This window comes from Tachysurus vachellii, chromosome 1 (assembly GCF_030014155.1).
Source record: "Tachysurus vachellii isolate PV-2020 chromosome 1, HZAU_Pvac_v1, whole genome shotgun sequence".
Classification (NCBI taxonomy): Eukaryota; Metazoa; Chordata; class Actinopteri; order Siluriformes; family Bagridae; genus Tachysurus; species Tachysurus vachellii.
Window position 1 is genome coordinate 38,741,189 of NC_083460.1, and position 20,265 is coordinate 38,761,453.

The 20,265-nt window shown below is 34.0% G+C and overlaps 1 protein-coding gene and 1 long non-coding RNA gene across 2 annotated transcripts; both read left to right on the forward strand.

Annotated features, from left to right (window-relative positions):
* The first annotated feature begins 1,302 nt into the window (after positions 1–1,302).
* LOC132855548 (polycystin-1-like protein 2) lies at positions 1,303–16,762 on the forward strand. Its single transcript, XM_060884605.1, has 22 exons — positions 1,303–1,642; positions 3,544–3,663; positions 3,855–3,920; positions 4,020–4,078; positions 4,179–4,241; positions 4,335–4,478; positions 4,594–4,712; positions 5,702–5,819; positions 5,910–6,038; positions 7,054–7,267; positions 8,305–8,489; positions 8,578–8,808; positions 9,484–9,585; positions 10,181–10,359; positions 10,557–10,700; positions 11,330–11,532; positions 12,033–12,223; positions 12,788–12,923; positions 13,062–13,257; positions 13,778–13,994; positions 15,926–16,010; positions 16,122–16,762. Exons 1-22 carry the CDS (start codon positions 1,303–1,305, stop codon positions 16,172–16,174), a joined length of 3,294 nt encoding a protein of 1,097 aa, XP_060740588.1. The 3' UTR covers positions 16,175–16,762.
* Positions 16,763–17,246: 484 nt separating this feature from the next.
* Positions 17,247–18,897, forward strand: LOC132842663 (uncharacterized). The gene is made up of 3 exons (XR_009648059.1): positions 17,247–17,333; positions 18,665–18,749; positions 18,861–18,897. It is a non-coding gene; the product is annotated as an uncharacterized LOC132842663 (long non-coding RNA).
* The last annotated feature ends 1,368 nt before the right edge of the window (positions 18,898–20,265 follow it).

Here is a 20,265-nt window from a genome sequence, read left to right on the forward strand (position 1 = left end):
TCCTGATAGATCTGAATTCACCGTGTATACAAGTTGTGTTCCTACGCAAGAAACCAAAAAATACACGTTAGAACGTCGAACTTATAATAGGGTCAAATCACAAGACAGACACCACAAACACAAGCACATACACGCACACAAAATTTAACTTTAAAATGGAACTTCCTGTTTAGACGTGCGCACTACCAACGTCACATGCCATGCAGTCAAGGAGGGAAAAAAATAAAAAAAACATCAATTGATCTTTTGTTTTCATTGTGACATACACTATGTATACTGTGATGTAAAAAAAAAGTGTGATATTTTAGTTTGTGCCTCAAAATGGTCTTTATAGTAGCTTTAAAATAAGATAAGATAAGATATATTTTATAGTCATCGTATACAATACAAAGAAATTTAGCAAACTCTCTCAAAGCAACAAGGACATTTAAAAATGGCACTTATAAAATTAATTTAAGTTTAAAAAGTTTAAATACAAAATAATAAAAAATAAATAAACAAAGAGTCCACTATAAAATATATGGATTATTATTATGAAAAATATAATATATACATATTTTTATATATATATTATAAAGCCATTAGAGGTATAAAGCACATTGTATAGAGGATAAAGTGGCAAGAGTGAACTGTAGAGCATACAAACTGTACTATAGTGCATATTTCACGTACAAATTATATTCTAAGGTTGAAAAAAAATCCAGAGATGATATGAGTTTATATAATTATTTAAATCCAGTCTTTATTGTAACATAGTGATGTATTATAGTGATATGATAATGTACTGAACGTTCATATGTCCCAGTCTTAATTCAGACACACGAAATCACTGACTCTTAAATCACTGACAGCTTAAAAACGAGGCCTACACACTGATGTATTATGTGTATCACATACTTTCCGTGTTAATGCAAAGGATCGGTAGTTTTTTTTTTTTTGGTATGTAATTAGGTTTATTGGTTGTTTGTGAAATCATTATATTTTTGGCACAAGTAGGCCAATATTCTGTGGTTTATTTACTTTTCTCCACTTAAATTCAGGTATGTCATTTTGTTTGTAGCACACAGTCTGAACAATAAAAAAACCCAGTCTTTGAAGCAAAGTTCAGCTAAAATCGGACTTTGCATGTAGTTTGAGTGTCTCCTGTCATTTTCCTAATGAAAATGAGGAAGTTAGCTCACTTCCACTGTTTTCAGTCAGAGAGTTGCCTTGATTTGCCTAAGGTGGACTGAAGCTCCCTGTATTCCAGTCTGCTGAATCTTGACAGAAAGTGAAGTTTGCTCATTTTCAGCTCTTTCCACGATGCCTTTCTTAAGGCAGCTCTGCATTTATTGTTGGATTTCAGGATCTTTGCTCTTATCTGCTCATGCCAGCTCTCCTAAGACCTTCAGAGATGTATCAAAATACCCAAATATCGACAAAGTCACTTTTCGGGATGTGTCGTATGAATTTGTCATGAAGCCACAGTCATGGGGACTGGCGAGCGAAATCTGCGAGATTCAAGGTAGCAATCTCCTGAAGTATCTGGACTGTGATATCAAGGATTTCTTTTCCAAAGTTTTCGAGAATCCTGAGATCAAGTCTCTAGGCTGGTGGATCGGCAAGGGTTTGATGGGATCTTACGATGAATGTGATATTCAGGGTGAGTACAGGAAAAAAAATCTTGTTCAGTTTGTCTTTCCTCTTTTAGTTTTTATTAACCTAAGATCTCGAAATGTGGAACAAATATTGAAGAGATAAAAGTGTTAAAGCTGCTAGGATTATTATAAGAATGACTTGATATATGAAGTCCTTTTTTTTTTAAGACATGATAATGATATTAGCCGATATTTATCTGTGATTTATTAGGAAAAACACAAGCCTGTGATGTTTAATGAGATGTTTTAATAATCCATGTGGATTCGGCTGCCCTTTATCTATCTATCAAGCTAGTTAACTGATTAAAATAAATTATATTAATTGACAAAAGCAGAGTAGATGACTTTTAATTTGAACCTAGTTGCTTGAAGTTTAAAGAAAAAAAAAAAATTTTACTATTAAAAGCTTTTTACTATTATACTAGAGGTAGTGAGTGACTCAGTTATGAAGCTGATGGGAAAACAAAAATGACTGATTTGTTTCTATTCAGGGTTTATTATTAGATTATTACATTACATTCATATCACAATAAAATAATCACAGTGAGACTTTGGGATTGGTCCAGTGTGTCTGAGAAGCAGGCATACATGAGAGAAACAACACACAAGCACACACTACAGATCTATTACAGATGACATCATTTTGAGAAAATGACATATTAAAGATTTGTAATCTGATCATAAGGACAGATCTTGCAGTAATGTGTAGTATATGGTAGTTGGTTCTTATTGATAAAACAGCTCGAGTAATTTTGTTGTACAGGTTTAAAGGTTCTGAACCGTCAAGTGCGTCACATCTAGTGTTAGAGCTGAGTGCAAAAGTTTGAACCCCCCATGTTTTTGGAATAGAAAACAATTTAAAAAAAAATATGATATATATGTACATGTGCAATAACCTTAAAAACAATAAGAATTGGGCCACTTTTTTTTAAATGTGGGTTGAGCTTCCAATAAATCTAAAATTAAAATTAATTGGAAAAACTGTGTGCGCGTATGTGTGCCTGTGTATGCTTGTGTGTGTGTGTCTGTGTGTGTGTCTGTGTGTGTGTGTGTGTGTCTGTGTGTGTGTGTTTGTGTGTGTGTCTGTGTGTGTGTGTTTGTGTGTATGAGTGTGTGTGCTGTGGGATTAATTTGAAAAACGCCGCATAACAAATCTAACAGGAGTAACAATTCATTTGATATTTGTGGCAATGATATCTAGATTAATTTGTGGCAGTTGTGTTGAGTGACATGGCACGAATATCTAATACAATTCAATACATTTCTAAAGTATTTGATACGAATCACAATATATCGGTTTGCAAACAACTGCATTATAGTAGTAGCATTGCTTAAAAAAAATCTATTAATTTTTTTATGTTTATAAATAACATCTTTATTTATATAAAAACCTAATGGGTTTTTAAAACCTGTATATATTTTTTAACATTTTGAAGATTACGTACAAAATGTAAACATTGCCTCAGCTGTCTGTTTAGAAATATAAAAGCAAATTAAAATGTTACAATTAAATAATTTTAAAAATAATTAAAATTATAAAATTATAAATAAAATGATTATACACAATAAAAAGTGTATCGTGACTTGATTTATCACGATACTGATAATACGTCATCACGTCTCCCAGCCCTTAAAAAAAACCTGACATTTTCACTATGTTCTAAATATATGGAAATGTTTGTGGTTACTGGACTAAGCAACTCCAATTCCTCTGGATATTCTCCTGTTCGTTTCACTTTACGTCTAAATATGTACTGAATAATACGCTTTAAGATGAACTGATTAACCAGAAGCTGTAAGGAACTGAACCTAAATATGTATTGACTGTTTCTGCCATGAAAGTTTTTCTGATTTATTCTCTGTAAATTAAAAAGTAAACATATTTCTTCTTATGCTCTCTATACAGAAATACCCTCTAAAGAAGTTGCTGATAGTCCATATTTGTGTACCTACCTCATAATGGATCCATTCCAGCTGGTGACCACACCCTACTGCAACATGACCTTGGGTTACCTGTGCACGAAAGGTAAGTAAATAAATAAATAAGTAAATAAATAAGTAAATAAATAAATAAATAAATAAGTAAATTAATTTGTTTTTGCATAGCACGTTTTCATGTCTTCGGTGGAGTCAGTGGAAATACCAACAGTGTGCCTATAAAAATATATCTAGTTTTTTAAACTGAACTAAAGCTAATACAATGATGTGCTTTTACAGATCCAAACGCTGAACATAAACGAGAGCAGAGGAGCCTTCGGGTCCGGAGGGACACAGACAGCGAGAGTAAATCTATGTGACGTGACAATAGAATAACATTTGATGTGTTCTGTATACAGATCTTTAAAAAACATATCTTTAAAAAAATTTTCTTTTTCTTTTCAGTAACTCAATGGATAAAGCTAATGCTTACACCAGGAACAGCTTTAACGGACGTCCTTTCGGTCAGTGTTTACGTTTTTTAAACCGCTTTGTCATTGCATATATACTGTATATACATATCAGGTAATTGTTTGACATTATTCTCCTTATGTTTTTTTGTAGAATGCTCAGAAAATATTAAAAAAAATTGCAAATGAACCGGTGGAGATGTTGTCTACTGAAAAGGTGACGCACATTCATGACTCAATAACTCTTGTGATTTCTTGACTCAGTTCGAGGCAATCGTTTATCAGCTCTGACTTTTTTCTCTTTTCACAGAAATCATATCTAAGTGCCATACTACAAACCCTAAAGACACTTAAAACAATAGATCCCACGAGCAAGGATCTGACTTTGAATTGTACTGGAGGCCTTATTTTGTACAACATAGAGCAGTGTGAATCAGATGACAGCGCAGAAAATGTAAGCAATACATTTTTTTTGTGGGGAAAAAAGAATTTCTGGTTGATGCATATTATATTTCATAACCACCGATATGTTCTGTTCTTGTTTGTGTGTGTGTCTTTGATTCAAACAGCTTGAGGCGGTGATCATTCTGGCTGTCCAGATTTATCAGCAAATAAACATACTGACAAATCAAAACCTTAATCAAATATTCACCTGGGATTTCGTATCGGGCACGCTGTTTGCAACCCAGTAGGTTTATTTTGAGTTAATGCTCATGAATTAAACCAATTCACACTTTAATATGTAATAAACTGGGATAAAGTTTTCTTGTTGGTGTTTCCTGGGTACCAAATAGTAAGTAATCCTAAGTACCATATGGTAAGTAAAGACATGTTTGTATCACTCAAGGTATTGCTCATCTACATAAACCTTTTATGACATCTTATATAAACCTGCATAGCATTTACAAAAGGCTTATTTAACATTAAAAACTGCCTTGTACGGTGTACACTTTGGCATTCAGGACACCTGCATAAACCTCTCATGATAAATGACATAAGATTATATAATCACATATTAAAGGCTATAATCATAAGGCTACATGTCACCTTCATAAGCTCTTTCCAGCAACAGACATAAACCTTAGTTTTTACAATTCTAATATATCAGCTGAAGTAAGTCGACTTTAACCATCGTAAGTCCTTTACGACAACTGACTTAAATCTGTATAACCATTTATAATAGCTTATTCTTTTAAATGTCACATGATATAAATATACCTTTAATATTTGCTCAAAAGTAGTGTTCATGAACCTGCATAAGCCCTTTATGCCAATTGTCATAAAGACTATGTATAAATAATGCCTTCTACAAATTTTTCTTTAAGGTAGTGTCCATAGGGTTTATACGACACCTTCATAAGCCTTTAAACTCTTACATGAAAAGGTTTACATCAGTTGTCACAAAGAGATTATGCCAGTGTCATTTAGCCTTATAAACTCTATCTTAAATAAAGATTAAAGTAGGCAGGCTGTATGTCAGCTGGTGTTTACTGCAATAAGCGTTTATATAAATTATTATATAGGTTTAGGTCAGTTGTCATAAAGGGTTTACAAAGGGATTATGCAGATGTTATGAAGCCATATGAACACTACTATACATGGTTAATAAAAACATTAAAAAGAAGTAGGTTTGTAATTTCATATCATATTCAGGTTGTTTTTTTCTCTCTATTAAAGACAGCCACCACAGAATATGAACAACATGACCATTGGGAATGTAGAAACAGGATATGTCCAGTTTCCCAGTTATGATACGTTGAAGTCACAGCTGCCAACTAACCCTGTGGACATTCAGGTTTGTTCAGACTTTTACAGTAAAAGCATAGTTTTTATTCCAAGCTCTTGTATTGTTTTTGTGTATTTGTCTTTTCTCATCTCTGTTCAGATGTTCAGTTATAAATCGAACCCAATGAGTGAGGAATCAAACTTTAGCATCAGTGGCTCGGTTTGCAGCCTGTCACTCTCAGACAAATCATCGAATGTCAAACTCAGCAATCTCTCAAGTTTCATCGAGGTGAGTTTTGGTGACCGCTTTATACTGATCCGTCATTTCACATTATAAGCCCCTCTAATGCTTAGAGAAACGTCACAAACATTTCACAGGTGATGATACGTCATGTCGTGAACTGAACTTACATGTCAACTCCAGAAATAATGTGGCATTATGTGAATAATGAATCATGTAAAAAAATATTTCAGGTAATATGAAGGAATCATCTGTAAAAACAAATTGGATGCAAATAAACATAAGTAAAATAGTAGAAATTATAAGTAATAACATAATAAATAGTAGAAAAAAAGATAATTGACTCATAAAAATTAATAAGAAAATTAAATCTTATTAAAAAAAGTAACAAATGAATTATTTATAGGTGAAACGTTATGTTCAAAATTCACAAATTATTATTTTTATTCTTTTTATGTTTATTACTATTACTGTAGTTATTAAAAAGAATTTACAAGTGAAACATGAATTTTGTGAGAATAAAAATGGCAAGAAAAATTATTTGTGAAAAATGAATCGTGAACAAAAATCATGTGGTGTAAAATGGAGAAAAATCACCTGAAAATAATAGAATAAAATAAAATAGAATAAAAAATATATTAACAATAAATGAAATGTGTGAAAAAACTGTAATTAAATTATTTTTAGGTAACATGCAATATGTAAAAAGAACTTTTTTTTAATGAATTCATTACTAGAACATTTGAGGTGAAAAAACTATTTTGGAGAGAAAGTGATTTTATTTATTTGTTTATTTATTTAATTCCATACACATAAATGAATTTTAAAAAATGAACTGAAACAAAGAATTATAAATTATGTGGAAAAAAATTGGAAAAGATTAAATTGTGAATCGAAAAATGTGATGTGAAAAAAAATTTTTAAAAACAATTTTCCTGGGGAAAGAAATATCACATAACACAAAACAGATCAAACATATATGTTCCATGTGTGAGGATGTAATGGCCATATTTACTATGAATGGTGGACTGATGTTACATATCGTTCTCTCGTCTCTGTGCAGATATTCCTGCCACGTCCAGATGCTCCTGAGCCATCATATACAAACATCTCTTTGAAATATGGCTATGCTATCATCACATCCTTCAATGTCACTGATCCAAACTCAACTGTCATTGTTACTGCGATACCAAGTACAAACGTCTCTCTTCAGTTGCTCCTGTCTCCCACTTACAAATCAAACAATCGGAGTCTACGTGCTATCCTGACTGGCAGAAGTAAGCAGTGTTATGAAAAATATCTGTGAAAAACTGTGAAATAATTTAACCATCAGGCTCAAAAAAACATCACAATAAAAAAATAATAAATTAATTAAATTTTTCAATTAATGGACTGTGTAATATTTCCATGTACTTGCAAAAAGTTATTAGGTTTCTTTGACGCACATGCATAAAACATGCAAAAATAAAAGTAAATCTTCTGGTTGCCAGATTCTCCTTTATCTCCACCTCCTTTATACGCAAGAGAAACTGCAGACTGAAAATGCAGACTGAAGAAGGAAATTATTAGTTTGTGTTTGCATTGTCAAATGTACTATGATACAACCGCAGAGTCTTGTACATTGCCTGTAAATTGCTGCAAATGTCACAGGGTATTACAGACCAACATGGCTTCCATTCTTGCTATTGGAAGCTAATAAAATAGCACTTGATGCAGCACATCCTATTCATTTGGGTTAATTTTTTTTTTTTTAATTCCCAAAGGCTTAAATGATGTTTAACTTGCAGTGAATGTCACCAAATACAATTAGTGCTATAGCTATAATCCCTAAGTAACTGTGTTTGTGTAAATAGTATTTTTATAAGATATTTTCATAGATATTTTAGGAGCATTAATAAATCCCTTAAAGGATTAGTGTGCTTATAGAGACAGTGTGTGTCTAGAGATTTTGTAAAGATAAAGTGAATTAAATCCCACTGTATTTCCTCAAACAACAGGTCATCAAACAACATTAAGAGAAATTTAGGAAAATAAAATAAGCCAAATGTGAAATGTTGGCCTAAGGAGAATTTCATTATTTCATTATATGTAAATTAAAGATTGATATGTAAATTGTTTAGGGTGGATTTTTCCTTTTAGGGAAGCAGATCAGTGATTTTAGGTTTATTTAAAAGGATAATGTACATAAATAAATAATTACTATACAAACTTGCGAAGAATGTTTCATAATCCTCATAGAAACAGTTATCAGCTGTGATTTTTAATTTTTAATTTTTTTATCCTTTCATTTCTTCTCTCACTGCTACACGTGAAGATGATTATTACCGCTGGATCATCCACCCTGAGATGGTTAACAGTACAAACGGCACCATGTATATCAACATAACACTGTACAACTACACATCAAGCGTTCCAGTGAGCATCAACGTCTCTCTTATGAACTTTAAGTGTGTTTACTGGGATGTAGGCCTAAATGAATGGAGCAGAGATGGCTGCTGGGTAAGTGTGTAATTAAATGCACTGAATTACAAACTGAGTAACAATATAATATCATTAGAGATAACAATGTGGAATTTCTTTCTCACAGGTTGGTCCTAAAACAGTACCCAGCATGACTCACTGCTTATGTAACCATAACACCTTCTACGGGAGCTCCTTCTTCGTCATGCCCAATCCGATAGATCTGTCCCAAACAGCTGCACTCTTCGCCACCATCAATCAAAATTACGTGGTCGTCTCTGTCCTGAGTGGATTCTTTTTCCTCTATCTACTCCTTGTGTTATGGGCATGGTATGCTGACAAAAAAGCCATGAGAACGGTATGGACCACTTCCATCCTGATATGATCTGCTAGTATGATAATGATAACCAGAGAGAGATAGAGCGAGAGACAGAGAGAGAGAGCGAGAGAGAGAGAGAGAGAGAGAGAGAGAGAGAGATGGGAATATGTCATGCCAATCAGACCCACGTGCAGGATACATTCCTCACCATTTCAAGTCAAGTCAAGTCACTTTTATTGTCACATCACCACAGCACATGTGCCTTGGTGAGTGAAATTCTTGGGAGCGAGCTCCAGAAATTGCACAAACAATTTACATACAGGTGAAATTAAGAAACAATTTACATACAGGTGAAAATGTGCAAATGTGAAAATGTGCAAATGTGAAAATGTGCAATATGCTCATACATAGTCAGTATTATATACAATATTAATAGATTTTTTTAAGCAATGCTGCTACTATAATGCAGTTGTTTGCAAACCGATATATTGTGATTCGTATCAAATACTTTAGAAATGTATTGTATTAGATATTCGTGCCATGTCACTCAACACAACTGTCACAAATTAATCTAGATATCATTGCCACAAATATCAAATTACTTGTTACAATATGTACAGGTGGAAGAACATGTGACCTTAAACGAGCAAAAACGAAGGAATTGTCCCAGTAGTTCTTAACAGAATACTTTCTTTATGTCTCTTCTTTTTTCAGCGCAAGATAATGCTGCTGGAGGACAATCATCCATGTGCTCATTATAACTACCTGCTGAATGTACAGACAGGAAACCGGAAACACGGAGGAACCACAGCCAAGGTGTGTGCCAATCATTTAAAGGCCAAAAATCTATTACTATTATGGCATCTCCTCTAAAAAAAATTTAAAATAGTATTTGGGGCAAGTGACATTTTACGTGTTTTACCTTAAGCCAGACCTAAGCTTCTTTTTCTCCTTTAGTACTTTATCATCTGTCACCTGGACATCCCTGAGTCTAGCGCAGAAAAATGCATGATCCTGATTGGTCAATCTTCTTTCTCACCATAGCACCTGATAGCCAGTAATATGTGATGTGAACAATGTTCATTTTGATATATGAGCTGATTCCTTGTGGTGAAAACGTAATGCAGACTTCATTTAATAAGAGACAAATTAGATAAAATAAAGTAAAAAGAGAACATATATGGCATATAGGGGAAATATGGCGAATTAAAATAGATTAAAAATAGAGACAGTTGTATCAGAATACATATAAGTAGTACAGGGGGTACAAACTTATGCCATATTGTCATACAATGGGATTATGGGATTTCCCATCAGACCTCTACACATTTTTCATAGGTGACATTGAGATTGTGTGTGTGTGTGTGTGTGTGTGTGTGTGTGTGTGTGTGTGTGTGTGTGTGTGGTACAGGTTATGATGACTGTAGAGGGCACCGATGGCGAGAGCGACACCCATGTCCTCGGTTACCCAGACCAGCCTGCGTTTGAGAAAGGAGGAGTGGACATGTTCATACTCAGCACCCCATTCCCTCTGGGAGAACTGAAGGACATAAAACTTTGGCATGACAACACAGGAGGAGATCCAGACTGGTGAACATGTCTTCCTTCCTCATTCCAGATTATACCTTTAATATATTGAATAGCTCAGAAATGTATACAGATTAAAGCTCCTCTAAAGCACCGTACATTTATTGTCCCTTAACTTTCTTTTTTTTTTTTTTTTTGGAAAACAAAAGGAAATGATGCTAAATTATGGTGGTTAACTAAATCAAATGGTCTCCCATCAGGTTTCTGCAGAAAGTGACAGTACAGGACTTGCAGACACGGCAGGTCTGGCATTTCCTTTGCAACTCCTGGCTAAAGGGCAGTGGAGATACACCTTGTAAAAGAACCTTCAATCCAGCAAAGAAGAACGAGATCACCAGTTTTGGGTAATGAGATTACATTTTAAAATAGAGATGTTTAAATTTTAGAGATGTTGGTTGGGATTTCTAGCTAAACCGAAGGACCCCAGTGGAATCTGTTTTTTCTAACATGAATCTTATTAACATTGTGTGCTTGTGTCATTCAATAGCTTATTATGTTTTTATAATTGATGGTTCATTAATGGATAAATGGATTCTTTAATACATTCCTCAGTCTCATACTTATGGTTTTAAAATGTAGTTAAAACCATAATATGCTTTAAAGCCAATACATTTACATTTAGGACATTTGGCAGAGGCCCTTTTACAGAGCGATGAAAGTGCATTGAAGTCTCAAATCATTGAATACATCAACACTGGTTCACTAGTTCACAGACTTAGGAAACCATCACCCTAAAAACTCTGTTGGAGAAATTATAGCACTTTTTTTAAAATGTCAATAAATAATGAGCTGAAATTTTAAGGAGTTAATAATCCTACTACTTGGAAATAGGAAAATTCTTTGCTGTAATCTTCTACATGCAGTTTTTATGTCTATGTTTTTTTTAGACTGAAAAACATTTGATAGTTCTGTATTTAAACTTTATTTCTAAAAAAAAGAAACTCACACTCTCGTTCCTTGTGTCCCACCCCAGCAACTTATTCCATGCTCGGACGTCCACTGGGTTCCGAGACGAGCACATTTGGATGTCTATTGTGAATCCTCCACGCCACAGCCCCTTCACCCGAGTGCAACGAGTCTCCTGTTGTATGTGCCTGCTGCTATGTACCATGGTCATCAACATCATGTTCTGGAACATTCCCAAAGACGGAGAGTCTCCTGTCATCATAAAATTAGGTCAGAGTTTTACCTCGTTCACATTTTTTCATTTTCTCAGTGCGCTAATATGTCGTCCATATACAGGTATGTGTCTTGGATTGCAATGGCCTGATTTACAAGCCCAGCACAGTTAACGTTATACGTGATTATAAATAGAAAAAAAATGACCATTTGTCATTCTTTAATCCATTAAAAATGGTAATCACTGGCAAATTGCTGAAGTTTGTTTCTCAGAATTTGTCATTGATTTATAACAGCATGCGGAATGTTTTACTGCTCACAAAGTAAATAGTTATCCGTCCCTCCAGGATTTCCCAAAAAAATCACAAACATTTACACATCAAGCAAAGACATAGGAACAATATTCCTAGGAGCTTACAAGTTTTCAATATAGTCGCAGATTTTCTACAGATTTGGGCCAAGATACCTCACAGCATGCATTGAGCTAAAGCCCTCTTTCATTCACATTCATCAAACACGAGCACAGCTCTCATTACATCGTGTCTTTGCTTCCACAGGATCCTTTGAGCTCACCTGGCAGCAGATCATGGTTGCGGTGGAAAGCGCTCTGCTCATGTTCCCGATTAACATCCTCATTGTCACCATATTCCGCAGCATACAACCACGCGTTAAAAACGAGGACGAGGTCAAGGCCAAGACCAACAGTGGCGACAAATCATCTGTTGTTTCCATGCAGACTATCCTCAAGGTCCTCGAGTTTGATTATTGGTTATAAGATTCAAATTTAGTAATACAACTAATGAATGCAAGAGTTTTCATTCCCCCAGACACCATGGGGTGGATTAAGGAAAAATGTAACCTTGGAGTAGTGACCTTTATTTAAGCAGGATTAAAAACTGAGTGACCTAGCCAAGAAGGGAAAACATAGCACCCGTAGAGCAGAGAGGGTAAAGGGCCTTGTTCTTACTCAAAGTCAGAAGTCAGAACAGATGCAACTTAGCCACCTTCTGATCAACAATCCAGAGCATTAATCATTTAAATCACTACCACCCTTTGCACTAGGGTGGAACCTAGAACCATGAGACAGGAACTCGACCCCAAGCCTAATATCCACAAACAATGTTTTAACTATGATATGAAAAATACAGTGTGGAATTGGAGAAATATTAGACCTGGAGATGCAAACTTTTGAGCTGATTTAATTTTCTTTTCTTTAAATTAAATAGCTTTGCCTTCATTTCATCCGAAAGGGATTAAAAAAATTTGCATTGCACCTGTATCATATGTAAATGTCTTATATCATTATTTTCAGGACACTCAGGATATTGTGACCCTCCTTAGCAGAAGCCCCAAAAACTGCGTGATTTCACTGCAGCATAATCTCGAGACCACCGCTGATCTGTTCGCTGCTCTTAATCAAATGCATGACGTCATTGTGAATATACAAGGTAGGCATGACACAAACCTGTTCAGTCAACGTCTCTCTTTTACAGCACGTCATTAAGTTTTTGAGGTACTGTATGTTACCTGCTTTCTTTCTTCTGAGCATAAAACTAAAAGCATTTCCTGAATTTCCACCCACACAGGCCAGACTGTCGGGGATCAGCACTGGGCTCACTGCAGCCGCTTTGTCTTCCACACTTTATGCCATATCTCATCGTTACTGGATCGTGCCGGAGAAAAAGTGTTTCCTCACCCTGAGGACCTCAAACTGGCCAAGGACACGGTGAACATGATGCTAAAGAAGGCTGAGGCGTTGACCAGCACTCATCCAGTGCAGAGGTCAGTATTCTGATTTATTTACAAACCATGAATTATCCAACAATCCAACAAAGTTTGATTAAAAAAATATTTAAAGTAGCAAGAGAGTTTATATTCTAAATTAAAAGTTTTGGTTCTAAATAGTAAGAAAATAATGACCATATTTGGCGTTGGTGTCACAAATGTATTCAATGAAAAAGGATCCTTCAGAGGTTACTTCAGGGTTCATTAGGGGATAATTAAGGGATCTTATCTAAAAGCAGCTTTACTTTACAATAGCAGTGCAACAAAAAAAATTCTAGGAAGGTTCTCTGTTTTCTTTTCTCTTCTTTCTCGATGTCATTTTCTTTATTTCCCCCCCATTTTCCCCCATACTTTCACTGTAGTTCCTGTGTAATAAAGATAAAAATAACAAACATAATAGTTTACTGTGTTAAATGAAATATATTGGACTATTAATGAACTGAGATTTGAAAAATGTGGGAGACTTTTGTACTAGTAAAAATATAACTTTTTATTTATTGTTCTTTTTTATTGACAGCTTTGTGCCTGTGCAAGAGAAGAAGAAAAAATCTGGCTGCAAGCTGCCCTGGTGGTTTGTCTTTGTTGGCTGGAGTCTTCTCATTGCCATAAGTGGCATCTCCACCTTCTTTACTTTGCTCTACGGCTTTCAGTATGGAAGGGATTCATCCATTCGATGGGTTATCACCCTGACTTTGTCCATGTTCCAGAGCATCTTCATCATCCAGCCTCTGAAGGTGAACATGAACGCTTTTGTCACTTGTTAACTAATGACTACATCAGAGATGACTTAAGTATATGTAGTAATATACAATAATGACATCAGTATATGAAGTAATCAAAGCAGCACTGATGTTAGGAAATCAATAATGACACCTTTACATGCATACTAATGACATCAGTATGTGCAGTTACGTCATTATTACATGCTGTAATATTAGTACATTGACAATGACAATACTGCTTGCAGTATATATGCAGTAATGACATCAGTACTTCATTACTGACATCAGTATATGCGGTAATGACATCAGTACATCACTAATGACATTAGTATACAGTAATGACATCAGTACATCATTAATGACATCAGTATATGCAGTAATGACATCAGTACATCATTAATGACATCAGTATATCCAGTAATGACATCAGTACATCATTAATGACATCAGTATATGCAGTAATGACATCAGTACATCATTAATGACATCAGTATATGCAGTAATGACATCAGTACTTCATTACTGACATCAGTATATGCGGTAATGACATCAGTACATCACTAATGACATTAGTATACAGTAATGACATCAGTACATCATTATTGACATCAGTATATGCAATAATGACATCAGTACATCATTAATGACATCAGTATATCCAGTAATGACATCAGTACATCATTAATGACATCAGTATATGCAGTAATGACATCAGTACATCATTAATGACATCAGTATATGCAGTAATGACATCAGTACATCATTAATGACATCAGTATATGCAGTAATGACATCAGTACATCATTAATGACATCAGTATATGCAGTAATGACATCAGTACATCACTAATGACATTAGTATATGCAGTAATGACATCAGTACTTTATTATTGACATCAGTATATGCAGTAATGACATCAGTACATCATTAATGACATCAGTATATGCAGTAATGACATCAGTACATCATTAATGACATCAGTATATGCAGTAATGACATCAGTACATCATTAATGACATCAGTATATGCAGTAATGACATCAGTACATCATTAATGACATCAGTATATGCAGTAATGACATCAGTACATCACTAATGACATTAGTATATGCAGTAATGACATCAGTACTTTATTATTGACATCAGTATATGCGGTATTGACATCAGTACATCACTAATGACATTAGTATACAGTAATGACATCAGTATATGCAGTAATGACATCAGTACATCATTAATGACATCAGTATATGCAGTAATGACATCAGTACATCATTAATGACATCAGTACATCATTAATGACATTAGTATATGCAGTAATGGCATCAGTACATCATTAATGACATCAGTACATCACTAATGACATTAGTATATGCAGTAATGACATCAGTACATCATTAATGACATTAGTATTATCAGTAATGACATCAGTACATCACTAATGACATTAGTATATGCAGTAATGACATCAGTACATCATTAATGACATCGGTACATCACTAATGACATTAGTATATGCAGTAATGACATCAGTACATCATTAATGACATCAATATATGCAGTAATGACATCAGTACATCGTACAGTACAATTTACATTGTCTCAAAGCAGCTTTACAGAAGTATGGAAACAGAAGAGAGAGAAAAAGAAATAAATATATGATAATAAGAAAAAAAAATTAGGATAAAAATAAATAAATAAATAAATAAATAAATAAATATATACAATTAAAGATTAAAATTACTTTTAAAAAGATTAACTTAAAATTTAAAATACTATATATGTATCCCTATCCCTAATGCCATCAGTACACCATTAATGACATTATTATATACATTAATGACATCAGCACATCATTACTGATATCAGTATATGCAGTGTGCATTTTGAACATGTAGATGTAGATTTGAAGATGTAACTCACGTATGCTGGTTGAAATGACAGGTTGTTGGTCTGGCCATCTTCTTTGCACTCATTCTGAGGCCGGTGGCAGTCGAGGACAACCAGGAGGTTGAGATTTTGCTAGACGGTAGGAACTTAAACAATGTGCATGTGACTGATCATTTATGATTCCTTGATTTATTAAGCTTCAAAAGAAATTTATTAAAGTCATATTAATAAATCATGTTTCTTTTTGCAGAACAACGTGAAAAATGCGAGTCATACTGTGGACGGCACATGCACGGATGCTAATACTGCGATGGACCCTCTTTGAAAATGTGATTTTGACCAACGCAGAAATCTTAAACTGACTTTTGAAGATTTTAATGTAAACAATGTTCAGGGTGGAGGTTTCATCTTTTGTATCATAAAAGTGCACTCACTATACGTGTCTTTATTTTCCCTCTAAAATCCCATAATGCATGCAATAGTACAATGCAACCTGTAAGTAACTGTAAAGTGACACAATGTGAAATAAATACGTTTAGAGTGCAACATGTCATCTTTAAGATATTTGCATCCAAAATGGAGCAAACTTTTACTACTGCAGCCCTCCACACTAAAGTAGGTTGTGTTACTGATTGATTGCTTACATAGAGCTCTGATCTTTGCAATTTATTTACAAGATATTATTTTAGAAAAACTTTACAAACTGCAAATTATTATACTCTTAGCAGTAGAATATGTAAAAAAAATGTAAACACTGCATCACAGCTTTGCGGGAATTTCTAAGCAGAAAAAGTGGTCTGGTATTCCCATTCCAAAGCGTTGGGTGTACCTGTAAATATATCCTTATTCATACGCTTATTTCAGTCATCCTACATGTATGATCCCAGAGGAAATGACACGTTACCAGATCAGTTTAATTTCTTTCTGTTTTTGTTCATTTATCTGTATGAAAATTCTGAAATAAATATCTCCTTATATCTTATTTTGAGTCTTGTTTATGATTTAAAAGTGCACTACAGGCATTCACAAATGAAAAAAAAATATTTAGATGGAATCTCAAAATGATCATTTATGTGATCACTGTGGTGGTTTGTACTAACACTGGAGTTTAGTTTGAGTAAAAGACTTGTTTACTCCATTTGTTCAATTTAGACTTGAGTTTTGTTGCAGCACTTGATCTTAATCATGGCTTAAGAAATCAGAAGAAATCAGATTAAAACTGAATCTGAACATTTACATCATGTGGCAGATGCCCTTATCCAGAGCGACATACAAAAGTGTTTAATTCCATATCATTAACTCTGGTTCACTAGGGTACATACTTAAGATACTATGAGTCTAAAACACTGTTCAAAGATATATATATATATATATACAGTATGGAAGGGATTCATCCATTCGATGGGTTAACACCCTGACTTTGTCCATGTTCCAGAGCATCTTCATCATCCAGCCTCTGAAGGTGAACATGAACGCTTTTGTCACTTGTTAACTAATGACTACATCAGAGATGACTTAAGTATATGTAGTAATATACAATAATGACATCAGTATATGAAGTAATCAAAGCAGCACTGATGTTAGGAAATCAATAATGACACCTTTACATGCATACTAATGACATCAGTATGTGCAGTTACGTCATTATTACATGCTGTAATATTAGTACATTGACAATGACAATACTGCTTGCAGTATATATGCAGTAATGACATCAGTACTTCATTACTGACATCAGTATATGCGGTAATGACATCAGTACATCACTAATGACATTAGTATACAGTAATGACATCAGTACATCATTATTGACATCAGTATATGCAATAATGACATCAGTACATCATTAATGACATCAGTATATCCAGTAATGACATCAGTACATCGTTAATGACATCAGTATATGCAGTAATGACATCAGTACATCATTAATGACATCAGTATATGCAGTAATGACATCAGTACATCATTAATGACATCAGTATATGCAGTAATGACATCAGTACATCATTAATGACATCAGTATATGCAGTAATGACATCAGTACATCACTAATGACATCAGTATATGCAGTAATGACATCAGTACTTCATTATTGACATCAGTATATGCGGTATTGACATCAGTACATCACTAATGACATTAGTATACAGTAATGACATCAGTACATCATTATTGACATCAGTATATGCAGTAATGACATCAGTACATCATTAATGACATCAGTACATCATTAATGACATCAGTATATGCAGTAATGACATCAGTACATCATTAATGACATCAGTACATCATTAATGACATTAGTATATGCAGTAATGGCATCAGTACATCATTAATGACATCAGTACATCACTAATGACATTAGTATATGCAGTAATGACATCAGTACATCATTAATGACATCAATATATGCAGTAATGACATCAGTACATCGTACAGTACAATTTACATTGTCTCAAAGCAGCTTTACAGAAGTATGGAAACAGAAGAGAGAGAAAAAGAAAAAAATATATGATAAGAAAAAAAAATTAGGATAAAAATAAATAAATAAATAAATAAATAAATATATACAATTAAAGATTAAAATTACTTTAAAAAAGATTAACTTAAAATTTGAAATACTATATATGTATCCCTATCCCTAATGCCATCAGTACACCATTAATGACATTATTATATACATTAATGACATCAGCACATCATTACTGATATCAGTATATGCAGTGTGCATTTTGAACATGTAGATGTAGATTTGAAGATGTAACTCACGTATGCTGGTTGAAATGACAGGTTGTTGGTCTGGCCATCTTCTTTGCACTCATTCTGAGGCCGGTGGCAGTCGAGGACAACCAGGAGGTTGAGATTTTGCTAGACGGTAGGAACTTAAACAATGTGCATGTGACTGATCATTTATGATTCCTTGATTTATTAAGCTTCAAAAGAAATTTATTAAAGTCATATTAATAAATCATGTTTCTTTTTGCAGAACAACGTGAAAAATGCGAGTCATACTGTGGACGGCACATGCACGGATGCTAATACTGCGATGGACCCTCTTTGAAAATGTGATTTTGACCAACGCAGAAATCTTAAACTGACTTTTGAAGATTTTAATGTAAACAATGTTCAGGGTGGAGGTTTCATCTTTTGTATCATAAAAGTGCACTCACTATACGTGTCTTTATTTTCCCTCTAAAATCCCATAATGCATGCAATAGTACAATGCAACCTGTAAGTAACTGTAAAGTGACACAATGTGAAATAAATACGTTTAGAGTGCAACATGTCATCTTTAAGATATTTGCATCCAAAATGGAGCAAACTTTTACTACTGCAGCCCTCCACACTAAAGTAGGTTGTGTTACTGATTGATTGCTTACATAGAGCTCTGATCTTTGCAATTTATTTACAAGATATTATTTTAGAAAAACTTTACAAACTGCAAATTATTATACTCTTAGCAGTAGAATATGTAAAAAAAATGTAAACACTGCATCACAGCTTTGCGGGAATTTCTAAGCAGAAAAAGTGGTCTGGTATTCCCATTCCAAAGCGTTGGGTGTACCTGTAAATATATCCTTATTCATACGCTTATTTCAGTCATCCTACATGTATGATCCCAGAGGAAATGACACGTTACCAGATCAGTTTAATTTCTTTCTGTTTTTGTTCATTTATCTGTATGAAAATTCTGAAATAAATATCTCCTTATATCTTATTTTGAGTCTTGTTTATGATTTAAAAGTGCACTACAGGCATTCACAAATGAAAAAAAAATATTTAGATGGAATCTCAAAATGATCATTTATGTGATCACTGTGGTGGTTTGTACTAACACTGGAGTTTAGTTTGAGTAAAAGACTTGTTTACTCCATTTGTTCAATTTAGACTTGAGTTTTGTTGCAGCACTTGATCTTAATCATGGCTTAAGAAATCAGAAGAAATCAGATTAAAACTGAATCTGAACATTTACATCATGTGGCAGATGCCCTTATCCAGAGCGACATACAAAAGTGTTTAATTCCATATCATTAACTCTGGTTCACTAGGGTACATACTTAAGATACTATGAGTCTAAAACACTGTTCAAAGACATATATATATATATATATATATATATATATATATATATATATATATATATATATATATTTATATATACACACATACATACAACAAACAGGGAGGAAGTGCTAGTTGAAGTGTTTCATGAATAAGTAGGTCTTCGACCGTCCTTTGAAAATAGCCAGTGACTCAGCTGTCCGGACCTCTAGAGGAAGTTCATTCCACCACCTTGGTGCCAGATCAGAAGAGTCTTGTAGTATACTTACCTCTTACCCCGAGAGATGGTGGGACCAGTTGATCTAAGGGTGCGAGGTGCAGTGCGAGCA